This window comes from Gopherus flavomarginatus, chromosome 1, assembly GCF_025201925.1.
Source record: "Gopherus flavomarginatus isolate rGopFla2 chromosome 1, rGopFla2.mat.asm, whole genome shotgun sequence".
Classification (NCBI taxonomy): Eukaryota; Metazoa; Chordata; order Testudines; family Testudinidae; genus Gopherus; species Gopherus flavomarginatus.
In genome coordinates, this window is record NC_066617.1 from 7519111 (window position 1) to 7545258 (window position 26148).

The following is a 26148-nucleotide window of genomic DNA, read 5'->3' on the forward strand; positions in this document are numbered from 1 at the left end:
AGCTATGTAATTGTTTAAATAAATGTGTCTAGGTATAGTGTATCAAGACTAGCAAAAAGAAGCACCAAATTTAGTGTGAAGGCTATATTTAGATGCCAATCAACATGTTTTAATGGTTACCATTTGTTAACTAAAGCATTAGGCACTAAATAATTTTAACCCTTAGAATTCTGGACCAGCACTAAATAGTTACATCCAATTGGTTGGTGTGTCTGTCTAGTTGCCTGTTTAGTGGTTTAAGGATGATCAGCCAATGAGCATCAACCTTTGCTGAGGAAAATAAAGTACAAATGAAATACATGATTAAAAATCAGTGTTTAATCATTATTAAAATAAGTGACTTAAAACGCTTTGATTTAAAATCAATGCTTGCTGGTGCACCACCATTGTGCCTGTCACCCAGACCTCTCTCTAGGTCCTCAGACCCAGTCCGTATTTAAATCTTGCGGAATCTTTTGGGATAACATCTCTAACATATGGCCTTATCCATCCTCACAGCTCAAACTCTCAGCCAGGCTCTCATCATCTCACATCTCAATTACTGCAACATCCTTCCCTCTGGCCTTGACAAATGCCATCCTGCCCTGCTCACATCCATTCAGTATGGTGCCACCAAGATAATTTTCCTAGTCAATCGCTTTGACCACGTCGTCCCACTCTCTGCAGCCCTTCATGGGCTCCCGCTCCTCTACTGCATCAAACACAAGCAATTAATCTTCACTTTCAACGGCCTCATGACCTATTCCTCACCCTATGTATCATCTCTCATTTGCTATCTAGATGTCAACTTTCCCTTCCAATCGGCCTTTCTGCCAGCCTCCATTGCCCACTGAATATTTTCCCATGCTGCTCCTCACACTTGGGAGGCGCTCCCAGCAATCACCTACAAAGCTAACACGTTATCTTCCTTAAAACTCTCCTTTGTCACCTTGCCTACAAAACACTTGACAATGGGTAGGCCTCTGGTGTGCTGAGGCCACTGCCTACCATGCTGAGCTATACTGTCTCACTGTTTCCCCGTCTGTCTGTATCCATCTGTTATCTCAGACTTCGACTGTAAGCTCTTTGGGGTAGGAACTGTCTTTTGGTTCTGTATTTGTACAGTGCCCAGCACAATGGGGTTCTGGGCCGTGACTAGGGTTCCTAGGCACTACTGTAATACATATAATAAATAATAGTAGCCAGAAAATGGAATGATTTGGAAATTTAGAGCATCACCTCTAGGTTATCTTTTTATGGCATAAAAACTTGAGTGGTTAAGGCATCCAAGTAAGAGAAAATGGAAACAGGAGATTTTTGGGTGGAGTGGGGAGAGCGAAGGCGGCATTTTTTGCCCAGTCCAGGAGGTCCACTGATCATTTTTACTTCTCATAACTAATTCCTCCTCTCCCCTGCACACCCCAATCATGTGAAGCAGGTGGTAGATGTGTGAGAGGAAGTTAATCACCTTTCTTGGCAAAGCACAGCATAAAATGAAGGCAAACCTACAGCAAGAGACTGGAAACAAGGCAAAGCACTGCAGGGCTGCTTCCCCCACCTACTGACGTCCAGCTGTAAAATCACACAATGAAACAGACTCACCTTATAAATCCCAGCATGCACTGATCCCGCTCTTGGGTTATACCGTAATGATCCAGAATCCATTCAACTGTGAGCAGAGCCTGGGCCTCCTTCATGAGGTACTGACGGTACAGCTTTTTCCACAGGATAAACTAAAATGCAAATCAATGAATGCCGCTATCTGAACAGCACCTTACAACCCTAAACACTTTATAAATAGGCTTCTTCTGACAGGCACTAAGAAGCAGCATTGCTCCTGGGGGAGACATGTAATTTCAATTTAGCAAGACCCCGTAGCTCGATAAAAACAAGCAGGTGGCTCATGATGGGGCAAAAAGAAGATGGAGAAAAAGGAGGGATGGAGGAGGAAAGAGTGAAAATTCCTGCTCCTTGCAGTCTAAGGACTTGTCTACAAAAGGCTTGTTTCTCTAGAATTTCTCACTATAGGTACTCCTGGCTTAACCCCACAGGTGAAGCACCAATGCTGGCAAGGCACTATCAGTCACCAGCATTTTTAACACCGTCACTCAGACCTACTTTGAATAGGATTAGAAAATATCGTGCTTCAGACATCCTGTGGCTCTCTGGAGCCTGTCCACACGAGCCCTCCCACTGTAGCTAGCCCTTTGGGACTTTTTTGGTAGACAATGCTAAGGGCTCATCATCTCTTACTGTCTCCAAATCTAAAACAACTCCCAACAAGTTCACCATTATTTATTATTTGTACTGCGCAGTCATGGATCAGGGTACCAGTGTGCTTGATGCTATACAAAGAACCAGAAGATGGTCCCTCGCCTCCAAAAACAAACAGCCTGCCTGTAAGGCAAGTGATAATGGGTGGATGCAGGCAGATGGGCCAGTGCCTGGTAATAGTGAGACAATACTGCTCAGCAAGACAGCCAGTGGTCACAGTACACGCGCTAACCACAGCGGGATCGTGGCAGAGGGAAGTTTTAAGGACAGTGGGATGGCCTTGAAGATGTTTACAGGCAGCTCCTCCAAAGCAGGTGGAGTCCACAGAGGAGAAAGCACAAAGCTAACGGGTTCAAAAATGTAACCGGTGGCCGATGAAGGCTGAAGTCACTGACCAGGTGGTGGTGGTGATGGGGGCAGGAATTGAGGATGTTCAGTGTCACCTCAAAAAGCAGCAAAGAATCCTGTGGCACCTTATAGACTAACAGATGTTCTGGAGCATGAGCTTTCGTGGGTGAATACCCACTTCGTCAGATGTATGTAGTGGAAATTTCCAGGGGCAGGTATATATATGCAAGCAAGCTAGAGATAATGAGGTTAGTTCAATCGGGGAGGGTGAGGCCCTGTTCTAGCAGTTGAGGTGTGAAAACCAATGGAGGAGAAACTGGTGTCACCTCCTAGCAGACACATGGCACCCCACAGACAAGGCTTCACAAAAGAGTGAAGTAAGGGAGGTTGTGGCGATTACTGATGGGATAGATAAATGGATTCAGAGGAAGAAAGAGAGAGCTCACTTAGCTAACCAGAACAGGGAGAACGTTCCTAGTGCATCAGCAAGAACGGGACGTGATATCGGCAGCAAAAGAATCTGGATTAAATCAGTAAAACAACACTCACCAATGGATCACTGATAATCTCTCTCCAGCGATGACACACCAAGTTCAGGTTCAGACAGAGATCGGTCACAGGGAGGAAAGCAAAGATAATGCTCAGGACTTCATTGGGCAGCTGGTCAATGTGTCCTTGGGGTTCTTTACCGCATGAAGTCCCTAGGAGCCCAAAATATGAATCAGGAATTGGATCAATTTCTATGACATCAGGGTCTTGTCTGATTTCTGTGTGTCCTGGAGAATACTTGAGGGAACTGTCTATCGTGGGCTTCTTATCAGTCCCACCACATTTACTGTATTCTGTATAATTACTGCCAGCTCCTTCTGAGCAGAGAGGCCGTTTCCTAGAGGCCACAGGACCCCAGGGAGCCGTTTTAGCATCTCCATCACATCCAAGGAGGGCACAGTGATCCTCCAACCCCTCGTCCATGAAGAAGGAATCCAACGACTCTTCTTTAACTTCACTGCTTTTTGCCACTTGGTTACCGGTGGGTGGCATCTGAATGACTTTGAAGTAATCAGTGATGCTCCTCTGATGACCCTGTCCTACAGCGAAGACAAGATGAAAGAACACAAGCAAAATGTGTTTCTCTGTGAGTATCCAATGCCTGAAAACCTCTTGGAGCCTTTAAAACAAAAAGGCAACATGCTAACACCCCGCTACTGCCCGCCCCCCACCATGATCTTTACACACAAATAAATACATAGAAAGAAAGATGTAATTTCTACTTCACGTTAATTATTTCCTCTGAACGGACAAACACGGAGACAAAGGAAGGAAGCAGAGAGATAGGAGGATAAATAAAACCATCGTGGTCAACCTCTTAGATCAGTATAAAGCTCTTCCTGCTGCAGTTTACTTTCCAGACTATGGTGAATAAGAAAACAAGTTGAAACAACAGCAAAGCCGCAAACTGTTCCGAGCTTAATGTGAAAAATCGCAGCATAAAACTGTAAATCACCATAACTCAAATGAGCCCCAGTGCATTTTTTGCAGCCACAACAGCCTCATGGGCAGAGATTAGGGGGACAAAGCAGCAGTGCCACCCTGCAGCGCCCAGCTTTTGCTCCTGGATGCCAGCAGGGTTCAGCGCCCTGCACCGTGCAGCCTCCTTGGGGGCTCCAGGCAGTGCCTCTAGAGAACATGGCGCTGGTGTGCACGGTACCAGAGGAACCTGGGGCTCCGCAGGTGGTTGAGTTCCTGACCTTCCTTCTTGGGGGTGGTGGGGCTCAGGCTTCAGGTCCGGGGCTCCCACTTCAGGCTGCAACCTGAGGCGGCAGGGCTCTAGTTTGAAAAAATTGTCAGAGTGGCCAACAGCAAGAGTCAGTAACCGCACTCTGAAGCCACCAAAATTTTGTTGCGAGAACCCTGGCCCTAAATGGAACAGGCCTTAAATACTTATTGAAATTTTAAGAAAAGAGATCAACATTTTTTTAAAAAGTAATAAAGCTAATTACCAGTCACCCATTGATTTGACTGCAAAAGATTATAGCACCAGCCCCCCCGGTTTGTTAGATATAGCTTTGTATAGCATTATTTTATAGTTACATAAGCTTTGTAATTGTTTTTACAGGCCCTAGGTGCGGACTTCAAGCTCTAACAGACCAAATGTTAAAAACATTTTGTTTGTTGGAAACTGAGGACTGCGCAGGGAATTATCAGCATATTAAGCACTGGGGCATAAAGAAACTGGGGTGTAATGAAACTAGGTATAAAGAAACGGGGCATGAAGCGCTAACAAAAGAGGAACTGGGTGGGGGACAAAGGGTCACTCAAGTGCCAGCTCAGTTTTAAGCAAAATATAGCATGATAATTATTGCTTGCTTACGGTAACTGCAAGGTGGAGTTACAGAATGACCAGCTCACCCACTGCCAACACGCATGATAAGTGTGGAAATGGCTTGCTCAATTATAGAATGACCAGCTCACCCACTGCCAAAATGCATGATAGGTGTTGAAATAGCTTGCTAATTTACAATATTAATTTACCAGAAAAGGGCAAATAACTTGTGTAATCAATATGACGTTTTGCGGTTTTAACCTTTATAAGCGTGGTAAAAATTGTAAAGGGCAGAGCAGCCTACCTCTTGCATGGGGTTACGCTATCTCTCCCTGTATGCATACTTGTAATCTTGTTTTATCAACAAAGGTGCCTCAGGCTGTCTGATCCAAATCAACTGGGTGGTGGTCTTTTCCACAACAGAAGTGAAACTGAAAGTATACGATGGACTCTACCCTCAGCAGCCCGTCCTTTTACTAATACAGCAACCCACACTAGAGGTGCACTTCACCTAAGCAATCACATTTTTGGTTTGGATATTAGCACATACCTATGCTGACATTAGACACCATTTCTGGTCCACACAAGTTCCATACTCTTCCTAGTCTGCAACTCACAGCGATTATTTTGTGCTTCCTAATGTTTAATCAAGAAGCAGTGTTGGAAAAACAAACGGGGCCAAAATTTTCAAAAGCAATTGCTGATTTTGAATGCCCACATTGGCATGCCTTAAAGGGCCTGAGCTGAACTCCCAAAATGTAAAGCATCCAAAAATTACTAATTTTCAAAAACGACTTGGCTGAAGACATGTATTCAGAGTCTACAATGGAAATGACTCATGATCCACCAGTTAAGGCACAGAACAGAGAATCAGGAGCCCTGAGTTCTAGTCCTGACCCAGCCACAGACTCTCTTTCTCTGATGCTGAGCAAGCCAATTCACCTCAGTTCCCCCAAGGAAAATTTCCAAACATATTTAAGTGACTTAGGAATCTAAGTCTCACTTTCAAAAGCAACTTAACTACTTCTCAGGCTCCCAAGCACCTAAATCACTTTTGAAAATGAAACTTGGGCACTTCTGAAAAGTGTACCCCACGTGTGGAAAATGGGTATAACAACAGTGCCCTCATTCACAGAGAGGTGGTGAGGATTCATTAGTTAATGCTGTGAAGTGCACTGAGATCCTGAATGGAAGGTGCTATAGAGTATTAACCAACAAACAATTAGAGAACGAACTAAATGAGAACGCATATTAAATAACGAATAGCCAGGAGTATCTCCGTAACTGCAGATGCTGCAGTGTATCTCAATTAGGGCCGCCATTTGCACCAAGCAGGCTGGTCTAATGAGGCTGGCGAGTGCAGCTCAGCTTTTCAAAGCAAGAGAAAGGCAGGAGACATTTGGAGTTGGTGTTAACCAGGACTTAACACCGCCCTGGTGTGGGACTCACTCTCCTTGGAGGGAGAAAGGACTCATGACTCTAAAAGTAGCTCTCTCCTAAGTCGCTTGTCATTGCTTAAGTACAGTTATACCAAAGGGTGATTACAGTATGGATCAATCAACTTCTTTCATTGTGGACATTCAATGAAACCTCCTCCACTGCTCTTCCCTCAGTAACTGCTCACAGTAAACCTCTACCTCGATATAACATCGTCCTCGGGGGCCAAAAAATCGTTATAGGTGAAACCGCGTTATATCAAACTTGATTTGATTCGCCGGAGCGTGCAGCCCTGCACCCTCCCAGAGCACTGCTTTACCACGTTGTATCCGAATTCGGGTTATACCGGGTGGCGTTATATCGGGGTAGAGCTGTAATTGAGGTTAAATTCCACCTGTTGCACAGAAGCAATATTAACAGTTCTCTCTCAGCTCTTAACCTGTTCGGAAACCCTGTACCTTCTTGCTGTCTCTTGGTCCTGTATGTAGGGTAGAGGCCCCTGTTTAGATCTCTGCTCGCCCGTCTTTGACTGAAAGGCTGTGTCAGGGAAGATGAGCCTTCTCTGCTCTGGCTGAATGCTTCACAGTCACTGGTTGTAAGGTGCTTTCGTTTAAACGCTCTCACTGGTACCAACATGAAAAGAAAATCGCATGGCTGTTAATTGAATTACGTTTAGGTTTATTTTCAAGTGACATGCTGTGCCTTTGGTAGGTGCGACAATCAGTTCATCAGGGATCAGTTCATTTATAAAAGCCTTATGCTTATGCAATGATCCCCACCTCTTAGCTAACATACTCTCTTTCAGTAGCCTATGCAGAAATTTATACAGAGCTTTGAAGCTACACTGGAGAGTAAAATACATCATCAAGACACTTGGTAACATTCAAAGCTATGTGGAACGTATAACGTTTACACAATAACGTCACTCCTGGTGTCTAATTCATCACTGTGCAGAACTTTGGGATACCCTCCGGTCTGAATGGGCTACGCCACTACAGATAGCTGCTATAGCGGCAGAAGGATTTTTGCCAATGCTGTAGTAAATCTGCCCCCTGGAGAGGCATTAGCTAGATCAACAGAAGAATTCGTCTATCGACCTAGTGGCAGCCACACCTGGGCTTAGGTTAACTCTGTTTCTCAAAGCTGTGAATTTTCCACTCCTCTGAGCAACATAGCTAGGTCAACCTAAGTTTCCAGTGCAGACCAGGCCTAAGTCTAGAGATTTGGTTACAACAACAAAAAACTGTAATGCAGATGAGTCTTCAAGCCTGTTGCATAAATAGGCTAAAGCTTTGGATATATCCAGGTATTAGGCCTGTTAAACTTTTATCTACACACAAAAGCTGCAAACTCGTAACTGGGACCTCTACTCAGATATATTTGCAGTGTTGCTCTTATCTTTACTGTTGGCAGTAAACTACAAAACGTTGCGAGCAATTTTAAAATGTTATACTGTAAACAGAAATGTGCAAGAACACATTTATTTTGATAACAGGGACTGACAAAGATAGATGACCTAACTTCCAGTTACAGAATTATGAATTAAGATCTAAAATGACCATGTGCAATAAAGCTTCCAGCTGCAATAAAAGCATCCAGCCCACACTGATCACTTGGCTTCAGTTCTTTATTATAATCAAATGGTAGAGAAGGAGATCCCATACCATACACCATACCCAGAATATCTATGAAGCCAGTAAGTGCTTTTGGTTTACATTAGCATCAACAGGTCAAGTCATTTTCCTTTACTTCTTCCTCTGCCTCAGAGCTATTACACACCACTAAGAGCTTTAGCAACAACCCCTGGGGTTTCTGAGGTCTTATATATCTGTACCCCACTATAACGCGACCCGATATAACATGGGTTCGCATATAGCGCGGTAGCAGTGGGGCTCCAGCGGTGCTTTAAAGAGTCCGGGGCTCTAGCTGCTGCGGGGAGCCCCGTGCCCTTCAAATCACCACTGGAGCCCTGCTGCTGCTACCCCAAGGCTGTAGCAGCAGGGCTCTGCCTGCAATTTAAAGGGCTTGGGGCTCCCTGCGGCCGGGGCCCCGGGCTCTTTAAATCACAGCTGCAACCCTGCTACCATTTCCCCGAAATAATGGTGTTTCACCTATAACACAGTAGGGATTTTTGTCTCCCCACAACGGCGTTATATCGGGGTAGAGGTGTACAACCAACACTTCACTGCCTGAAAACATACCACAAGCAAATGTCTAAGGAAGGAAAAATGATTTGCTCTTCAAGATCAGATGCTTTTGAAAAATATTCCAATGAAAAAAAAATTGTTTCTCTCTTAAAAGGAGAGTGGACACAGAAGTCAAAGTAGGGAATGCAAATACTTCATTAACAGGAATACCAATCTGAATTATTATTTTAAAATCAAATCATAGCACTTTTGCTTTAATGGCTGAAAAACTTAAAAGATCCCAATGAACAACTGAATGAAGCCCCTCATCTTGGGAATACTATCCAGGGCATTAATTCTCCAATGCAACACCAAGGCTCCTATAAGCATTATCTATTCTACATGCCCCCTCCACCCCCATCCCCAAAGCAGACCCCACCCCCGGGTCCTATCCCTGCCCTCAATGTAGACACCCCGCAACTCGATCCCAGCCCCCAGTACAGACCCATCCATCCCCAGGCCCTATCCCTGCCCCCACTTCAATGCAAACCCTAATCCCTGCCCTCAATGCAGACCCCTCCACCCTGATCTCTGCCCCCAATCCAGACCTCTCCCATTCCAGGCCCTATCCCTGCCCCCACCCAAATGCAGACCCCAATCTCTGCCCCCACCCCAATGCAGACCCCGATCCCTGCCCCCACCCCAACGCAGACCCCTGCACCCCCAAGCTCTATCCCTGCACTCAATCCAGACCCCGATCTCTGCCCTCAGCACAGACCCCGATCCCTGCCCCCACCCCAATACAGACCCCGATCCCTGCCCCCAGCGCAGACCCCTGCACCCTCTCCCTGACCCCAATGCAGACCCCGATCCCTGCCCCTCACCCCAATGCAGACCCCGATCCCTGCCCCCAGTACAGACCCTTCCACTCTGATCCCTGCCCCCAGGGCAGATCCCTCCACCCCGATCCCGGCCCCCAATGCAGACCCCAGCACCCCCAGGCCCTAACCCTGCGTTGATGCAGACCCTGATCCCTGCCCTCCACCTCAATGCAAACCCCGATCCCGGCCCCCAAGACAGACCCCTCCACCCCCAGGCCCTATCCCTGCCCCCAATGCAGACCTCGATCCCTGCCCCCTAACCCCGTGCAGACCCCGATCCCTGCCCCCCACCTCAATGCAGACCCCGATCCCTGCCCCTCACCCCAATGCAGACCCCGATCCCTGCCCCCAGTACAGACCCCTCCACCCCGATCCCGGCCCCCAAGACAGACCCCTCCACCCCCAGGCCCTATCCCTGCCCCAATGCAGACCCCGATCCCTGCCCCCAGCGTAGACCCCTCCACCCCGATCCCCACCCCCAAGACAGACCCCTCCACCCCCAGGCCCTATCCCTGCCCCCAATGCAGACCCCGATCCCGCCCAGGCCCTAGCCCCGCCCCCGGACAGTGCCGAGCCCCGCCCGAGCCGAACCAGCCTCACTCTGGTCCCGCCGGCGTTCGGAGCCCGCCGGGGCAGCTCGACTTCCCGACTCCAAAGTCCTGCTCGCGTAACCCGCCTGGCTTCCCGGGATCCCGCTCCCGGCCCCCGCCTGACTGACTCCGCCGCGCGCCAATCAGAGAGCGCGCGGGCTCAGCGCCCATCCAATGAGACTCGTCCTGGCTCAGTGAGGGGCGGGACTCGGCCAAGGGACGAGCGAAAACGTTCCCAGAGTTTGTTTACTTGACCCTCCCCCCAACCCCCGCCCGTGTCCATTTTAACATTCGCGGGGGCCGTCACGCTGGGGCTGCCGGTAACATCAACAGCCCCGCCCGCAGGTTACACGCTGTGATGTCATCGCAACGTCACGCTGGCGTCATTCGCAGTTGTGACGTCATGCTGATGTAACGGGGTGGTATCAGGCCGCTCCATGGAGACCTCGCGCTGGGGTGATGTCACCTTGCAGCGGGGGTGGGGGATGGGGAGCGTCGCCATGGCAAAGCCCCAGGGACCTGGGCTCTGTGTCAGGGTGGGGCTGATGGGAGGGGGGACGATTGTGGCCCCGAAACGTCTGTGTAAATAACACCCCTCTGGCGGGTGGGGCCTGGGTCACACCGTGTGCCAGGGCCCGAACGTCTCTCGACGGGCCTGCTGCCCCGCTCAGAGAGACCCTCCCGCCCAGCATTCGGGGGGCATTCTGCCCCACTCACAGACCCTCCCCCCAGCATTCGGGGGGCATTCTGCCCCACTCACAGAGCCTCCCCCCAGCATTCGAGGGGCATTCTGCCCCACTCACAGACCCTCCCCCCAGCATTCGGGGGGCATTCTGCCCCACTCACAGAGCCTCCCCCCAGCATTCGAGGGGCATTCTGCCCCACTCACAGAGCCTCCCCCCAGCATTCGGGGGGCATTCTGCCCCACTCACAGACCCTCCCCCCAGCATTCGGGGGGCATTCTGCCCCACTCCCAGACCCTCCCCCCAGCATTCGGGGGGCATTCTGCCCCGCTCAGAGAGACCCTCCCCCCCAGCATTCGGGGGGCATTCTGCCCCGCTCAGAGAGACCCTCCCCCCAGCATTCGGGGGGCATTCTGCCCCACTCACAGACCCTCCCCCCAGCATTCGGGGGGCATTCTGCCCCGCTCAGAGAGACCCTCCCCCCCAGCATTCGGGGGGCATTCTGCCCCGCTCAGAGAGACCCTCCCCCCAGCATTCGGGGGGCATTCTGCCCCACTCACAGACCCTCCCCCCAGCATTCGGGGGGCATTCTGCCCCGCTCAGAGAGACCCTCCCCCCCAGCATTCGGGGGGCATTCTGCCCCACTCACAGACCCTCCCCCCAGCATTCGGGGGGCATTCTGCCCCACTCACAGAGCCTCCCCCCAGCATTCGGGGGGCATTCTGCCCCGCTCACAGACCCTCCCCCCAGCATTCGGGGGGCATTCTGCCCCGCTCACAGACCCTCCCCCCAGCATTCGGGGGGCATTCTGCCCCGCTCAGACAGACTCCCCCCAGCATTCGGGGGGCATTCTGCCCCACTCACAGACCCTCCCCCCAGCATTCGAGGGGCATTCTGCCCCACTCACAGACCCTCCCCCCAGCATTCAGGGGGCATTCTGCCCCACTCACAGACCCTCCCCCCCAGCATTCGAGGGGCATTCTGCCCCACTCACAGACCCTCCCCCCAGCATTCAGGGGGCATTCTGCCCCACTCACAGACCCTCCCCCCCAGCATTCGAGGGGCATTCTGCCTCACTCACAGACCCTCCCCCCCAGCATTCGGGGGGCATTCTACCCCACTCAGACAGACCCCCCCCCAGCATTCGGGGGGCATTCTGCCCCACTCACAGACCCTCTCCCCATCATTCGGGGGGCATTCTGCCCCACTCACAGACCCTCCCCCCAGCATTCGGGGGGCATTCTGCCCCGCTCAGACAGACCCCCCCCAGCATTCGAGGGGCATTCTGGCAGGAAGGGGCAATACAGGGCAATGGGCGAAGGTGCTGGAGCCGGGAAGCGATGGCCTCTCTCTCCTGCCACCACCGTACATTGCTGGGCGGTGTTAGGCTTTCATCGGGCGCGGCCAGCAGTGGCCATTGGGGGAAGCCGGGTGCCAGACTAGTCCAGCCGGTAATAATAATATCTCGCTCTTTTCCAGCCCGTCTCATCAGTAGATCTCCCAGCACTTTACAAAGGAGCTTGGGATCCCCATTTTACAGATGCGGAAACCAAGGAACAGATTAGTGAAGTGACTTGCCCAACATCACCCATCTGGCTACCAGTAAGGCAAGGGACTTGAACTAAGGCTCCAGAGTCCACAGTTGCTAGGGTGACCATATTTCCCAAAGAGAAAACGGGACACCCTGAGCTGCTTGCCCAAGGGCCTCATCCAACCCCCGCGCAATGCTGTTGTCCATCACTGGAACCCTGCGGGTCCCCCCTCAGGAGGCTGTTGCCTGTTGCTGGAACCCTGCCAGCCCTCTCCCCTGCATGCTGGAACTCCCCGCCCCCCTTCCTCCTCTATTAGGGGCTGGCATCCCTTCCCACCCCCCACGTTCCATCGCACAAAAAAGGGGAATCAGTTCCATTTGCTCTTGCCAACTGATCAAGTTGGCAAGAGCAAACAGGACAAATGCCTCCTTTTGGAAAAAAAAAGTTGGGAGGACCAGGACAGGGCTTAAAAAAGGGACTATCATGGCCAAAATGGGACATATGGGTCCCCTACCAGTTGCAGCCTTACCCACCAGCCTAAAATAAAGCATCAGGGCAAACGCTGTTTGTCCACAAGAAGAAGGCAGCTTGTGTAAGGGGACGGAATTCAGTGCAGCACAGCCCTGCAGCAGCAGCTATAGAAGCCGTCAGTGGACTCTGGTGTATCTGATGTGAGCCTTTACTCATTTTAATGTGACACATGCAAGTAGCTTGGGTCTTTTTCATTTTGTCTAGCTGATCCCACAAGCTTTTTTAGCGTTGTTAAGATGATAATTTTACAGCTGACTGTTGAAAATCCTGGGATTAAATACTAACTGCTGTGTTTATGCATAAGATCCAATACTGACTTATTTATTGCATCTTCAGTTCAGGTATGGGAGGGAGCATTTTTATTTATAAAAGCTGTTTTTATGACATCGATTGTAAGAATTTCTTATCCACTTAAGTTTCCCTGCCCACTTAGGAACCTCCTTGCTCACAAACATACACCGTCTCTCGATATTTTCCTGTGGACATTTTAAGCCGGTGATGTCACGTTCAGAGACTTGCCACCTTCGATTCATTGGGTGGGAGACACCTTTGTTTTGGATTTATATTAAGACTGTTTTTATGATAATAGATTTTCCAATTAGCCTTTAAAATGGCATCACTAATTTTATTTTGAAATCCCCCTGCCCCAAACCTGCTTGTTTGTTTGTTTGTTTGAATGACTTAGGAGCCACAGTTCCTCTATGGCTGAAGCAGAAAATCAGAAACAACTTCTCAGGCTGATTCAAGAAGGCAGGCTAGACCTTTTCAAAGAGGAGTTGCAGAGAGATGAGGAAATGAGCAAGGAAGTGAGGCGGAAACACTATGGGAAATCTGGGGACACTCTACTGCACTATGCAGCCAGGCACGGTCACCTGAATGTTTTGACCCATTTAGTAGAAGCCTTGGAAATGGACATCGAGATGTTTAATAATGACTACAAAAGGCCCCTCCATGAAGCGGCTTCCATGGGTCACAGGGACTGTGTGTTGTATCTGCTGGATAAAGGTGCAACGATTGACTGCTTGAAAAAGGCAGACTGGTAAGTGACTGGCTTGTTTCACTGTAGGATCTGGCTAGTGTTTGAAATGTGTTTGTGGGGGGAGGAGGGGAGAAAGCATTGTCTAATAGTTGGCACATAGGTCCAGGAATCATAATCTAATCCAGATCTCCCACTGACTCACTGAATGACCCCAGTCAAATTACTAATCTTCTTTTGCTCGTTTTTCTGCCTTTAAAATCTAGAGTGCCCAGATAAAAGGATGAGTGAATGAGAAATTCATGGGCAGATGATAATATCTACTTCTGAGTGGTATAGTGAGCCTTAATTAACTGATATTTGGAAAGCACTTACAATGGCTAGCACAATGGGGACCTGATAACACAAATAACAATATGGTAATACAAATAATAATAATATTCTCAGATGAAAATTGCTATATAAATGTAAAGTATTATTACAAGGAAATGAAGCTGTATTATTCACCAAGGTGGTGGAGGGACAGGATTTCCATCACATGAGGCAGCAAAGAATTCTCAGTTAATATTTAAAGTTGAAATTAGAGCATGAATAGGAGGCAGTAACCTAATCCTTATCAATATAAATCCCTTAGTCAGTTTAGTACTCCTGACATTGACATAATAAGTGTGAGCAGGGGAAGAAGATATTTGTCTCACATAGCAAATCTAGATGTGTTGATACCATTATATTCCCATGGCATCTTTCATTCCTACGAATTCCAAAAGCAACGATACATACTTGTTTTTCCAGTCTCTGGCCCTGGAATGCAGTTGCATTGGGATTGAAGATGCATACCAATCTGTGGCCTTATATATTGCATAGTTTAGCAAAGAGAAGATTAAATCTCTACCTATTTGAGAATACATCGTGCTTTCTAGTATCAGAGGGGTAGCCGTGTTAGTCTGGATCTGTAAAAGCAGCAAAGAGTCCTGTGACCTTATAGACTAACAGACATATTGGATGGAGCATGAGCTTTCGTGGGTGAATACCCACTTCGTCGGATGCAAGTGGGTATTCACCCGTGAAAGCTCATGCTCAACGTCTGCTAGTCTATAAGGTGCCACAGGACTCTTTACTGATCGTGCTTTCTGTAAATGTAAAAGTTTTGTCCCGTCTATGCTAGCAGTTAAATTGTTAAATCATTGCTTATATCAGGTTAGTGCGGTAAAAAGATACATGTAAGGAGTAGTATGGGAAAACTTTCTGAAAGTGAGATCTAGTGTTCACTTTATTTATTTACCCAATTACTAAACTCTCTGGGTGCACAGATACTATTCATGCAACGCATGACAAAATTGGGGGACAGGGAAAAGATTCACCCTTAACAGAAATATGCATCCACTCACCCTATGCCCCAGTTTAAAACCAGAGACCTGATCTACACTTAAAACTTATACTGCATAGCCGTGTTGGTCATGGTTGTGGAAAAACAACATTCCTTGTGACATAGCTATGCTCAAACGGTCAGTGTAGACGCAGTTATGCCAAAAGAAGAGTGCGTCTGTCAGCATTGTTAATGTTGTTTGAGGAGGGGCTGTTCCTACACCAGCAGAATTCCTGTTTTGATCAGGGTACATTGCATCTACAGTAGGGGCAATACCAGCATAGGCTCTGTAGTGTAGATATAACCTGAGAAAAGAGCTTAGACTCTTCATGCTGTGAAAATCGTGGAGGCCTCTTTGTTTGGGACATTGAAAACAAGGCTAGACAAAGTTCTTCAGTTTGCATTGTGAGGAACAATACAATACTGCCAGGAAATGGAGCCGGTGATGTCTTTTTCTGTCTCTAACTTGTGTGGTTCTGTATCTACCACTAGACACCACATGCAGCAAGGGGTATGGAAATCAGTGGAGGATTTTCAAGATTTTACTCTAAGGGATTTTTTTCCCTCCCTTTTGTTATACATTATGATTTATTATGCACTCATTGTTTAACAACAATGCTGATTGGCCTGTATTTGGTCAAAAGTTACTTACTTCACTGAAGCCAACGTCACGTTGTAGTCCCTTAAACTGGCATGTAGGCTAACTAAACAGGTCAGTGAAGGAGCAGCTCAGGGTGACTGTTTGGTAGCAGCCCAGCCAGCCAAGCGGCAGTCTTCTGCTGCAAATTGCATGCAGTCTGGAGTAATCAGTTTTCCATGGAAGGAGCTGGGTAATGCAGTGGTCTTGCCAGGACTAAGGCACAGACCATGTATGACTATAAAGTATGCCCCCTGAGTTTCCAGACTGCTTGTAGCAGCTGTTAAAATAAAGACACTATTTGTCGCTCCCTAATGGCATCAAAGAGGAGGTGAGATTGTAAAATGAAAAAGAAAAATTCTAAGGATGGAGAGAGAGAGACAGTCTCCAGGGTGTCTGCCCTAGATTGGATTGAAGAAATCTCCCAAGAATAAATAGGTTATAATCCCATCCTGGGAATAAAGGGAGAGAATTTAGTGGAGTGTTGTTCAGACTTGTCAATTCTTTATTACATTAGTGTTTATATGGTCCAATTAGACTGAATTTAACATTGAGCTGAATGTAGTGCTGCCTGGTAGGGATGGCACCTTTGCTGCTGCTGCTGTTTTTCTGGAGACGTGTTAGTGCAGAAGACGATTAGTTTAGGTTGTAAGCTGCTTGGGGACAGGGACCAGGTCTTCTGATCTGCTTAGAGCACACAAGAATGCTCAAAAAGTACACACTGCAAGGGTGAAAGAAATACTAGGAGACTGCAAATGTAGGTCCTGACCCTGTAATCACTAGGCACTCTTGCATGTGAGTAGTGCCATTGAAGTCAATGGGATTACTAATGTGTAAAGTTAAACGTGCGTAGATGAGTACAAGAGTCAGATGCTAGTCAGGTGGTGCCAAAAGTGTGTCCTGCTACTCAAATGTGGACCGTGGCAGCAGGGTGAAGCCACAGCTGATCAATGTAGTTTATTGCAGTTAAATTAAAAAATGGGCAATACCATCAAATATTATTACAGTTGTATGCACTTATTTTACCTACATATAAAAGGAGGGTCTTGTGGTTAGGATGTCAGACTGGGTGTCAAGCTAGGTGGGTTCTGTTCCTGACTCTGCCAGACTTGCTATGGCCTTCAGCAAATCACGCTGTATCTCAGTTACCCCATCTGTTAAATGAGGATAATAATTCTTTACTTCTCTACTGGACATAAGAGTGATCGTTAACGCTTATGAGGGATGCTGAGATTCTCAGATGGAGGAGTCACAATATTAAGTACAGGTAGTCATTACTTTTATTATATAGACCAGTTGGGGATGGTCCTCAAGGCCTTAGGAAGATGCCAATGCTATCCACAATCGTATCAAGTTTTCACACCACAATGTAACAAGAACAGTCTTGAATGTGTTAAAAAAAGATTGTATGAAGCATCACGCTTGTGCTGATTGCCCCGCATAAGTATCTCACTGTGAGGCTGGCGCATATTGACTTGGAAAAGGGGTTTGTCCAATTTGTGATTTGTTATTTACAGTCACACAGTGAGCTGGAGCCAATTCCCACTGGTTCACAGGAACTGGTTGTTAAATTTAGAAGCCCTTTTAGAATCGGTTGTCCCACGCGGGACAACTGGTTCGAAAAGGGCTTTTAAATTTAACAACCCGTAAAGCTCCAGCAGCTCCCCGCCCTGCCCCCAGCCCCAGCTCACCTCTGCCTCCTCCCCTGAATGCGGGAAGCCTGGGAGCGCTGAGAAGGGCGGCTTTGCGCAGGTGAGAGTGTGGCAGGGGAGCGAGGAGGGTTCCTGGGAGGGGCAGTGTGGCCCAGATCCCTGGCCCCGTCCAGGTGGCGCGCCCCGGCCCCGACTCCGGCTTCGGTCCTGGCCAGGTGGCGCGGCCCGGCTCCGGCTCCGGCGGCTTGGCCCACCTCTGGCCCTGGCCCCAGCCAGGCACCCCGGCTGGGCGGCGCGTCCCGGCCCCGTCTTTGGTCCCAGCCAGGGAGCATGCCCCAGCCCCGGCTCTGGTCCCGGTGGTGCGGCCCGGCTCTGGTCCTGGCTGCACAGCCCGGTCACAGCCCGGCTCTGGTCCCGGCCCCGACTCCGGCCGGCCAAGCAGCGTGGCTCCAGCCCAGCCCCGACTCTGGCCAGGCACCCCCAGCCGAGCAGCCCCGGCTCAGCCTCCAGCATGGTAAGGGGGCAGGGAGCAGGGAGGGGGTGTTGGAAGGGGGCAGGGGAGTTCGGGGGTGGGTGGATAGGGGTCTTCGTGGATAGGGGTTGGGATGGTCAGAGGGCAGGGAATGGGGTTGAATGGGGGCAGGGGTTCCGGGAGACCATCAGGAATGAGAGGAGGGATTGGATGGGGGTGGCGAGGGGCAGTCAGGGGACAGGGAAGGGGAGGTAGATGGGGCAGGGGTTCCGGGGGGATGGCGTCAAGGAATGTCGGGGGTTGGATAGGGCAGGAGTCCCCTGGGACGGGAGGGGCACAACCCCCCTCGTGGAGTGAGGAGGAGGGAACTGGTTGTTAATTTTTTGGCAGCTCATCACTGCTGTCACACCTGTCGATGCTGATGAAGGGAATGGGACAGTAGGGGTAAAAATACTGATCTGACCGGCTGCAGCTACAACAGAAAATCTCAAGCACATACTGCCTTTCTTTTCTGTTATTTTAGTGGAAAACAAGAGCGTGTTGTTATGCCAATGTGCAAATAAATTGATTGGTTGCTTGTGATGAGAAGATTTTCCAGTGTCACCCTTTGGCTCTTTCTCTGGTTATTCTGCTGTAGCAATGTTTAAACTGGTTTAAACTCACTTGGGCCCAAGTGGTACAGCCAGCCAGGGAGCACAGTGAACAAACTAACTGAGAAAATGGTGCTCTAAAATCTGTCGTGAGTTCATATGCTGCACTTGTATAGGGATGTTGATGATCAGCCAAACCATCCACATATGTCATTAGGGATAGAATCCCGGACTTTGGCTTCAAAAGCACCTCAATCACTTGAACTAAAGGAGATCTCCCCCAGCTTGTAGTGGCTTTAGTAGGTCATCTATCCTGTCTGTAGGCTGGCTGCAAGAGGATAAGATGATAACAATGTGTTCCCTGGGTCCATAGTTCTAGTCCACACTGGCTGGCCAAACTGTCATAGAATCACAGGCCAGAAGGGAAACACTAGCTCAGCCAGTCTGGCCTGCTGTATGTCACAGGCCACCAACACCATCCAGCACCCTCAAACTATACCCAACAACCAAAATGAGACCAAAATATTGCAGCCCGCAAGAGACTAGACTGCTTCGTGCCATAGGCAGAGAACAGGAGGGATCTGCTGGAGGCCCCTGCAAATGCCAGGGAAATGATTGAATGAGGTATACCCCAGATAATCCTGGCAAGTGACCTGCACCCACACGCTGTGCTGGAACCCTCTTTGGCCACAACCAGCCTTAAATCTTGCTGCAGACTCAGTTGTTACAGCAGTGGAGTCTGGCTCGTAAGGGGCTTGCTGTGGAGCAGCTGGTGGTATGAGGATGCACTGTGTGTTTATTCTTCCTTCTCTTTTCAAGGACTCCTCTCATGATGGCTTGCACCAGGAAGAATGTGGAGGTGATTAAAGATCTCATTAAGCATGGAGCAAACCCATTGTTAAAGAACAAAGATGGCTGGAATTGCTTCCATATAGCAAGTCGGGAGGGTGATCCCCAGATCATCGAGTACTTGCTCACTGTGTCTCCGAGCAGCTGGAACACAGAAAGTAAAATCAAGAGAACTCCTCTGCACACGGCAGGTATAGACCCTACTTCTAATGGCCCCAGAAGAGTTTGTGTCATTCAGGGATTAGAAGCGCATAAGGCTATAATTTTTGTCACTTGCAGTTGCCCCTAAAAGAGCAGTTTTGATCTGTGCCTGTGTGAAGAGTGAAAATGTATTCCTGCTAGGGGTATGAATAATCAGTGTTGAGGCTGTTACTAAACTGGGAGCATACTTGGATTAGCATGCAGGCCTGATTCTCCACTGCCTTGAATGTTATATACACCTTTTATATGTTATATACACTTTTACACCTGTGCAAAGTGTGTCTTATAGTCTAATAACATTAGTCATGTGCATGGTAGGGAGTGGGGTCTAGTGATCGGATCCTCATTCTCTCAGTGTCTCTTAACAGGTCGGTGCCTCAGTTTAATATTTTGTGAGTGGGGATAATACTTACCAGGCCTCACATGAATACTTTGAGGATTAATTAACTAAGTGCCCCAAAATTTTATTAACGCAGAGTTAAGGTTGCCTATCTGTGTGTTGTGCCCTTCCAGAACGTTGAGTTCAGCTACGCTCAAACCTCTGACAACCAAGAAATGAACAGTTAAGGTTCACATCACTCCCACAACAGAACCTTAATTCTGCCCCTCTTGAGCTGGCAATAACCCCTGGGAATGGGTCAGTAAGGATGGTGCAAAACTTAACAAACAGCGAAGGGAAATGGTGGATTCTCCATCTCTTGGAATCTTCTAGTCAACCCTTTCTGGAAGATGCTAGAATCAAACACAAGATATTAGGTGCAACAGAGCTTTGAACTGTATGGAATTCTCTAACATATGTTATGTAGGAGGTCAGACTCGTTAATAGTCCCACTGGCCTTAAAATGTATGAGTCTATAATAAGTAGATATGAGGAAGGACTAAGACAGTGTGCCATCATTGTTTGTGATGTGTTCCATAGATTGGAATTCCCGCATTTAATGTGCAAGTGCTGCAGCTGCATTCACTGTGTGAGGTGTGCTGAATGATAGAGGGACCAGTTAGAATAGCTTGGCAGAGCTGTGACTGCAATAGGAGAAAAGGCCACATGTACCTGCCAGTATCAAGAATGTTTTATTTCAGTGCTGAGCTCTGTAGGCTGTGTCAGTAGCAGTATCATAGAATATCAAGGTTGGAAGGTGTCATAAACAGATAGCTAAGGGTTAATGGGTCTTTCACCTGGAAAAAAAGTAACCTGAAGCACCTGACCAGAGGACCAATCAGGAAACAAGACTTTTTCAAATCTGGGTGGAGGGTTTTTTGTGTGTGAGTCCTTTGTTCTTGGTCTTCTGCCTGACTCTCTCTCGGCTATGAGGGGATTTCTATTTCCTGCTTTCTAATCTTCTGTTTCCAAGTTGTGAGTACAGAGATCATAAAAACAATAGGGGTTATTGTTTTTTTCTTTTGTATTTACATGTCTATAGTTGCTGGAGTGCTTTGAATTGTATTCTTTTTGAATAAGGCTGTTTATTCAATATTCTTTTAAGCAAATGACCCTGTATTTGTCACCTTAATACAGAGAGACCATTTTTATGTATTTTTCTTTCTTTTTATATAAAGCTTTCTTTTTAAGACCTGTTGGAGTTTTTCTTTAGTGGGGAACTCCAGGGAATTGAGTCTGCAGCTCACCAGGGAATTGGTGGGAGGAAGAAGTCAGGGGGAAATCTGTGTGTGTTAGATTTACTAGCCTGACTTTGCATTCCCTCTGGGTGAAGAGGGAAGTGCTTGTGTTTCCAGGACTGGAAATAGAGAGGGTGGACTCCCTCTGTTTAGATTCACGGAGTTTGCTTCTGTGTATCTCTCCAGGAACACCTGGAGGGGGGAAGGGAAAAGGTTTATTTCCCTTTGTTGTGAGACTCAAGGGATTTGGGTCTTGGGGTCCCCAGGGAAGGTTTTTGGGGGGACCAGAGTGCCCCAAAACACTCTAATTTTTTGGGTGGTGGCAGCTTTACCAGGTCCAAGCTGGTAACTAAGCTTGGAGGTTTTCATGCTAACCCCCATATTTTGGACGCTAAGGTCCAAATCTGGGACTAGGTTATGACATGAGTGGCAGTGGTGAGATAGATACAATCCAGAAGCCAGTAGGAATATTATATTTTTCTTTTCTCTGCTAGGGGCTTTTTAGCAGAGAGAAACAGTTTGGTTTTAAAAAGGAACCAGAGAGAATTTTTTTTTCCTGCTCTCTCTGGCAGTTGTGGCTTGCATATTAAGCAAGAAACCATTAAGGAGCTGTTACGGGTCTTTTGTCACACAATAGCACTCCCATTAGGAGTCAAATACCAGCACTATACTCATGCAAATAAAGTGGTTTTTCTGGTTTACTTTACATTGAAAAAATTAGCTAGAGGAAGAAAGGGAAAAAGGCACTGTTGCTAGACAGACCCCAGGAGGCAACAGAGAACCTGCAGTTCAGACGATAAACACCGGAGGGCACCCCAACACAAGAAAACAGGAACCATGCCTTCCAATACAAAAATGGAGGCTGAAGAACAAATCAAAGAAGCTGAACACAGGCAACAACTGGAAAAAAGACAAAAAGAGGTGGAGCTGAAAGAAAAGGAAGAAAGCATCAAACTGGCAGCCTACAAAAGAGAACAAGCAGCCAAAGAGGCAGCCCACAAAAGAAAACTAGAAGAAGAAGAAGTGGCCCACAGAAGGAAACAAGAAGAAGAAGAGGCAGCCCACAAAAGACAGATAGAACTCCAGAGGGAGGCACACCGCCAGACCCTGGAATTAGAAAAGGATAAGCAACAGGCTCCAGCCAATCCTAACAACCCTTCACCAATTATGGTTCCACAGCACAGGAAATTTCCTACCTACAAGGCAGGTGATGACACCGAGGCCTTCTAGGAAAATTTTGAAAGAGCCTGTCTTGGGTACAGCATCCCTGAAGACCAGTACATGGTAGAATTGAGGCCACAGCTCAGTGGACCTTTAGCAGAGGTGGCAGCTGAACTGCCTAAGCAGCAAATGAATGACTATAAACTTTTTCAAACCAAGGCCAGATACAGAATGGGGATAACCCCGGATCATGCCCGTCGGCGTTTCAGAACCCAAAAGTGGAAACCAGATGTGTCATTTCCCAAACACGCCTACTACGTTGGGAAAAATTATGAGGCCTGGATATCAGGACACAATGTTAAATCCTTGGAAGAACTGCACCTCCTCCTACAAATGGAGCAGTTCTTGGATGGTGTTCCTGAGGACATAACACGGTACATACAAGATGGAAAACCCAAAAATCTCACCGAGGCGGGGGAGATTGGAGCCAGATGGATGGAAGTGGCAGAAAGCAAGAAAGCTACGGTCAAGGGGAACGAATACCCCAGGGGGCACACCGACCATAAACCCTACAACCGAGGGCAGCCAAAGACCCCACATACAACCCAAGTAAAGCCACAGACACACTATTCTTCCACCTCACCAGTCTCCAGTAACTCACCTCGGCCCAGTGACCCATCAGATGGAAGATGCTTTAAGTGTAATGAACTGGGACATATCAAGGCCAACTGTCCAAAGAACACCATGCAAGTGCAATTCATTACACCACCATCACACCAAAGATCCCCAGGCCCAGATGCCTCTCAAATACCCTTGGAGTGAAGGGAAAATTTGAGAGTGGGCGGAAAGAAGGTTACTGCGTGGAGAGACACGGGGGCACAAGTGTCAGCTATCCACCAATCCTTTGTAGACCCCAAATTCATCAACCCAAAGGCCCAAGTGACAATTTACCCCTTCATGTCACAAGCTGTAGACCTGCCTACAGCTGAACTGCCTGTCCAGTACAAAGGCTGGTCAGGAATGTGGACTTTTGCAGTCTATGACAATTATCCTATCCCCATGCTACTGGGGGAAGACTTGGCCAACCAGGTGAAGCGGGCCAAGCGAGTGGGAATGGTTACACGTAGCCAAACCAGGCAAGCTCCCAGACCCATTCCTGTTCCTGAACCGTCCACAGACGCCCCGTCTGTGTTACCAGAGACCCAGACAGAGGTAGTGGACCCGGATACCATGCCAACCACTGAAACAGCCACAGCACCTCCAGTCCCAGGCCCGGAACTGGAACAGCAACCAGCACCAGCAAGTGCAACCACATCTTCAAACTCAACGCCAGAGGGCGCCAGCGAGCCAGAACTGGCAGAAGCAACAGACAGCCATACCCAAAAGGCTCAGCCAGAGCCTGAAATAACCTCAGGTGCACCAGCGGAGAGCAGTTCACCAGCACCGGAAACAACCCCATCACCTACATTGCTTCCAGAGGGACCAAGCCCAAGTCCACAGTCTGAGGAAAAACTGGTGACCCCAGCCTCAAGGGAACAGTTCCAGACTGAACAGGAAGCGGATGACAGCCTTCAGAAGCTTGGGCGGCGGCATGGAGCACCCCACCGCCTCTCAGCTCTTCTAATCGATCCCAGTTTGTTATAGATCAAGGACTTTTATACAAGGAGATTCTTTCTGGTGGACACCGGGAAGAATGGCAGCCGCAAAAACAGTTGGTGGTTCCAACTAAGTACCGGGGGAAGCTCTTAAGCTTAGCCCATGATCATCCCAGTGGCCATGCTGGGGTGAACAGAACCAAGGACTGGTTGGGGAAGTCCTTCCACTGGGAGGGGATGGGCAAGGATGTTGCCAAGTATGTCCGGTCTTGTGAGGTATGCCAAAGAGTGGGAAAACCCCAAGACCAGGTCAAGGCCCCTCTCCAGCCACTCCCCATAATTGAGGTCCCATTTCAGCAAGTAGCTGTGGATATTCTGGGTCCTTTCCCAAAAAAGATGCCCAGAGGAAAGCAGTATGTACTGACTTTCGTGGACTTTGCTACCCGATGGCCGGAAGCAGTAGCTCTAGGCAACACCAAGGCTAACACTGTGTGCCTGGCCCTAACAGACATTTTTGCCAGGGTAGGTTGGCCCTCCGACATCCTTACTGATTCAGGATCTAATTTCCTGGCAGGGACCATGCAAAAACTGTGGGACACGCATGGGGTGAACCACTGGGTTGCCACCCCGTACCACCATCAAACCAATGGCCTGGTGGAAAGGTTTAATGGAACTTTGGGGGCCATGATATGTAAATTCGTCAACGAATACTCCAATAATTGGGACCTAGTGTTGCAGCAGTTGCTGTTTGCCTACAGGGCTGTACCACATCCCAGTTTAGGTTTTTCACCGTTTGAACTTGTGTATGGTCACGAGGTTAAGGGGCCATTACAGTTGGTGAAGCAGCAATGGGAGGGGTTAACGCCTTCTCCAGGAACTAACATTCTGGACTTTGTAAGCAACCTACAAAGCACCCTCCGACATTCTTTAGCCCTTGCTAGAGAGAACTTAAAGGATGCTCAGGAAGAGAAAAAGGCCTGGTATGACAAACATACCAGAGAACGTTCCTTCAAGGTAGGAGACCAGGTTATGGTCTTGAAGGCGCAACAGACCCATAAGATGGAAGCATCATGGGAAGGGCCGTTCACAGTCCAAGAGCGCCTGGGAACTGTGAACTACCTCATAGCATTTCCCAATTCCTCACTAAAGCCCAGAATGTACCATGTTAATTCTCTCAAGCCTTTCTATTCCAGAGACTTACAGGTTTGTCAGTTTACAGTCCAGGGAGATGATGCTGAGTGGCCTGACGGTGTCTACTATGAAGGGAAAAAAGATGGTGGCGTGGAAGAGGTGAACCTCTCAACCACCCTGGAACGTCTGCAGCGGCGACAAATCAAGGAGCTGTGCACTAGCTTCGCCCCATTGTTCTCAGCCTCCCCAGGACGGACTGAACAGGCATACCACTCCATTGACACAGGTAATGCTCACCCCATTAGAACCCCACCCTACCGGGTGTCTCCTCATGCCCAAGCTGCTATAGAACGGGAGATCCAGAACATGCTACAGATGGGTATAATCCGCTCATCTACCAGTGCATGGGCATCTCCAGTGGTTCTGGTACCCAAACCAGATGGGGAAATACGCTTTTGCGTGGACTACCGTAAGCTAAATGCGGTAACTCGTCCGGACAACTATCCAATGCCACGCACCGATGAGCTATTGGAGAAGTTGGGACGTGCCCAGTTCATCTCTACAATAGACTTAACCAAGGGGTACTGGCAAGTACCGCTAGATGAACCTGCCAAGGAGAGGTCAGCATTCGTCACCCATGCGGGGGTGTATGAATTTAATGTCCTTCCTTTCGGCCTTCGAAATGCACCCGCCACCTTCCAGAGGCTGGTAGATGGTCTACTAGCAGGACTGGGAGAATATGCAGTTGCCTACCTCGATGATGTGGCCATATTTTCAGACTCCTGGCCCGAACACCTACTACACCTGGAAAAGGTCTTTGAGCGCATCAGGCAGGCCGGACTAACTGTTAAGGCCAAAAAGTGTCAAATAGGCCAAAACAGAGTGACTTACCTGGGGTACCAGGTGGGTCGAGGAACCATAAACCCCCTACAGGCCAAGGTGGATGCTATCCAACAGTGGCCTGTCCCAAGGTCAAAGAAACAGGTCCAATCCTTCTTAGGCTTGGCCGGGTACTACAGGCAATTTGTACCACACTACAGCCAAATTGCTGCCCCACTGACCGACCTGACCAAAAAGCCCCAGCCAAATGCAGTTAAGTGGACTGATGAGTGTCAAAAGGCCTTTACCCAGCTTAAGGCGACGCTCATGTCTGACCCTGTGCTCAGGCCCCGGACTTTGACAAGCCATTCCTAGTAA

The 26148-nt window shown here is 48.6% G+C and overlaps 2 protein-coding genes across 11 annotated transcripts in view; one reads left to right on the forward strand and one right to left on the reverse strand.

The window, feature by feature from the left end:
- FBH1 (F-box DNA helicase 1) overlaps positions 1–10084 on the reverse strand; it is a 44145-nt gene extending 34061 nt beyond the window's left edge. For 3 of the 5 annotated variants that reach the window (XM_050936803.1, XM_050936804.1, XM_050936802.1), the window contains exons 1-4: positions 9969–10084; positions 6820–6984; positions 3151–3689; positions 1582–1712 (exon numbers count right to left, since the gene is read on the reverse strand). In XM_050936803.1, the coding sequence (XP_050792760.1) occupies positions 1582–1712; positions 3151–3689; positions 6820–6984; position 9969 (836 nt within the window). In that variant the 5' untranslated portion in view covers positions 9970–10084. Of the gene's footprint in view, positions 1–1581; positions 1713–3150; positions 3690–6819; positions 6985–9968 lie in introns of those variants that run through there. The other 2 variants (XM_050936805.1, XM_050936806.1) reach the window with 2 other exon arrangements.
- A 150-nt stretch (positions 10085–10234) lies between these two features.
- The window catches only part of ANKRD16 (ankyrin repeat domain 16), a 31443-nt gene continuing 15529 nt past the window's right edge, over positions 10235–26148 (forward strand). The window contains exons 1-4 of one of the 6 annotated variants that reach the window (XM_050936965.1): positions 10235–10414; positions 12121–12844; positions 13390–13743; positions 19217–19437. In XM_050936965.1, coding sequence (XP_050792922.1) covers positions 12843–12844; positions 13390–13743; positions 19217–19437 — 577 coding nt within the window. In that variant the 5' untranslated portion in view covers positions 10235–10414; positions 12121–12842. Of the gene's footprint in view, positions 10415–11890; positions 12845–12894; positions 13046–13389; positions 13744–19216; positions 19438–26148 lie in introns of those variants that run through there. The other 5 variants (XM_050936969.1, XM_050936967.1, XM_050936968.1 and 2 more) reach the window with 5 other exon arrangements.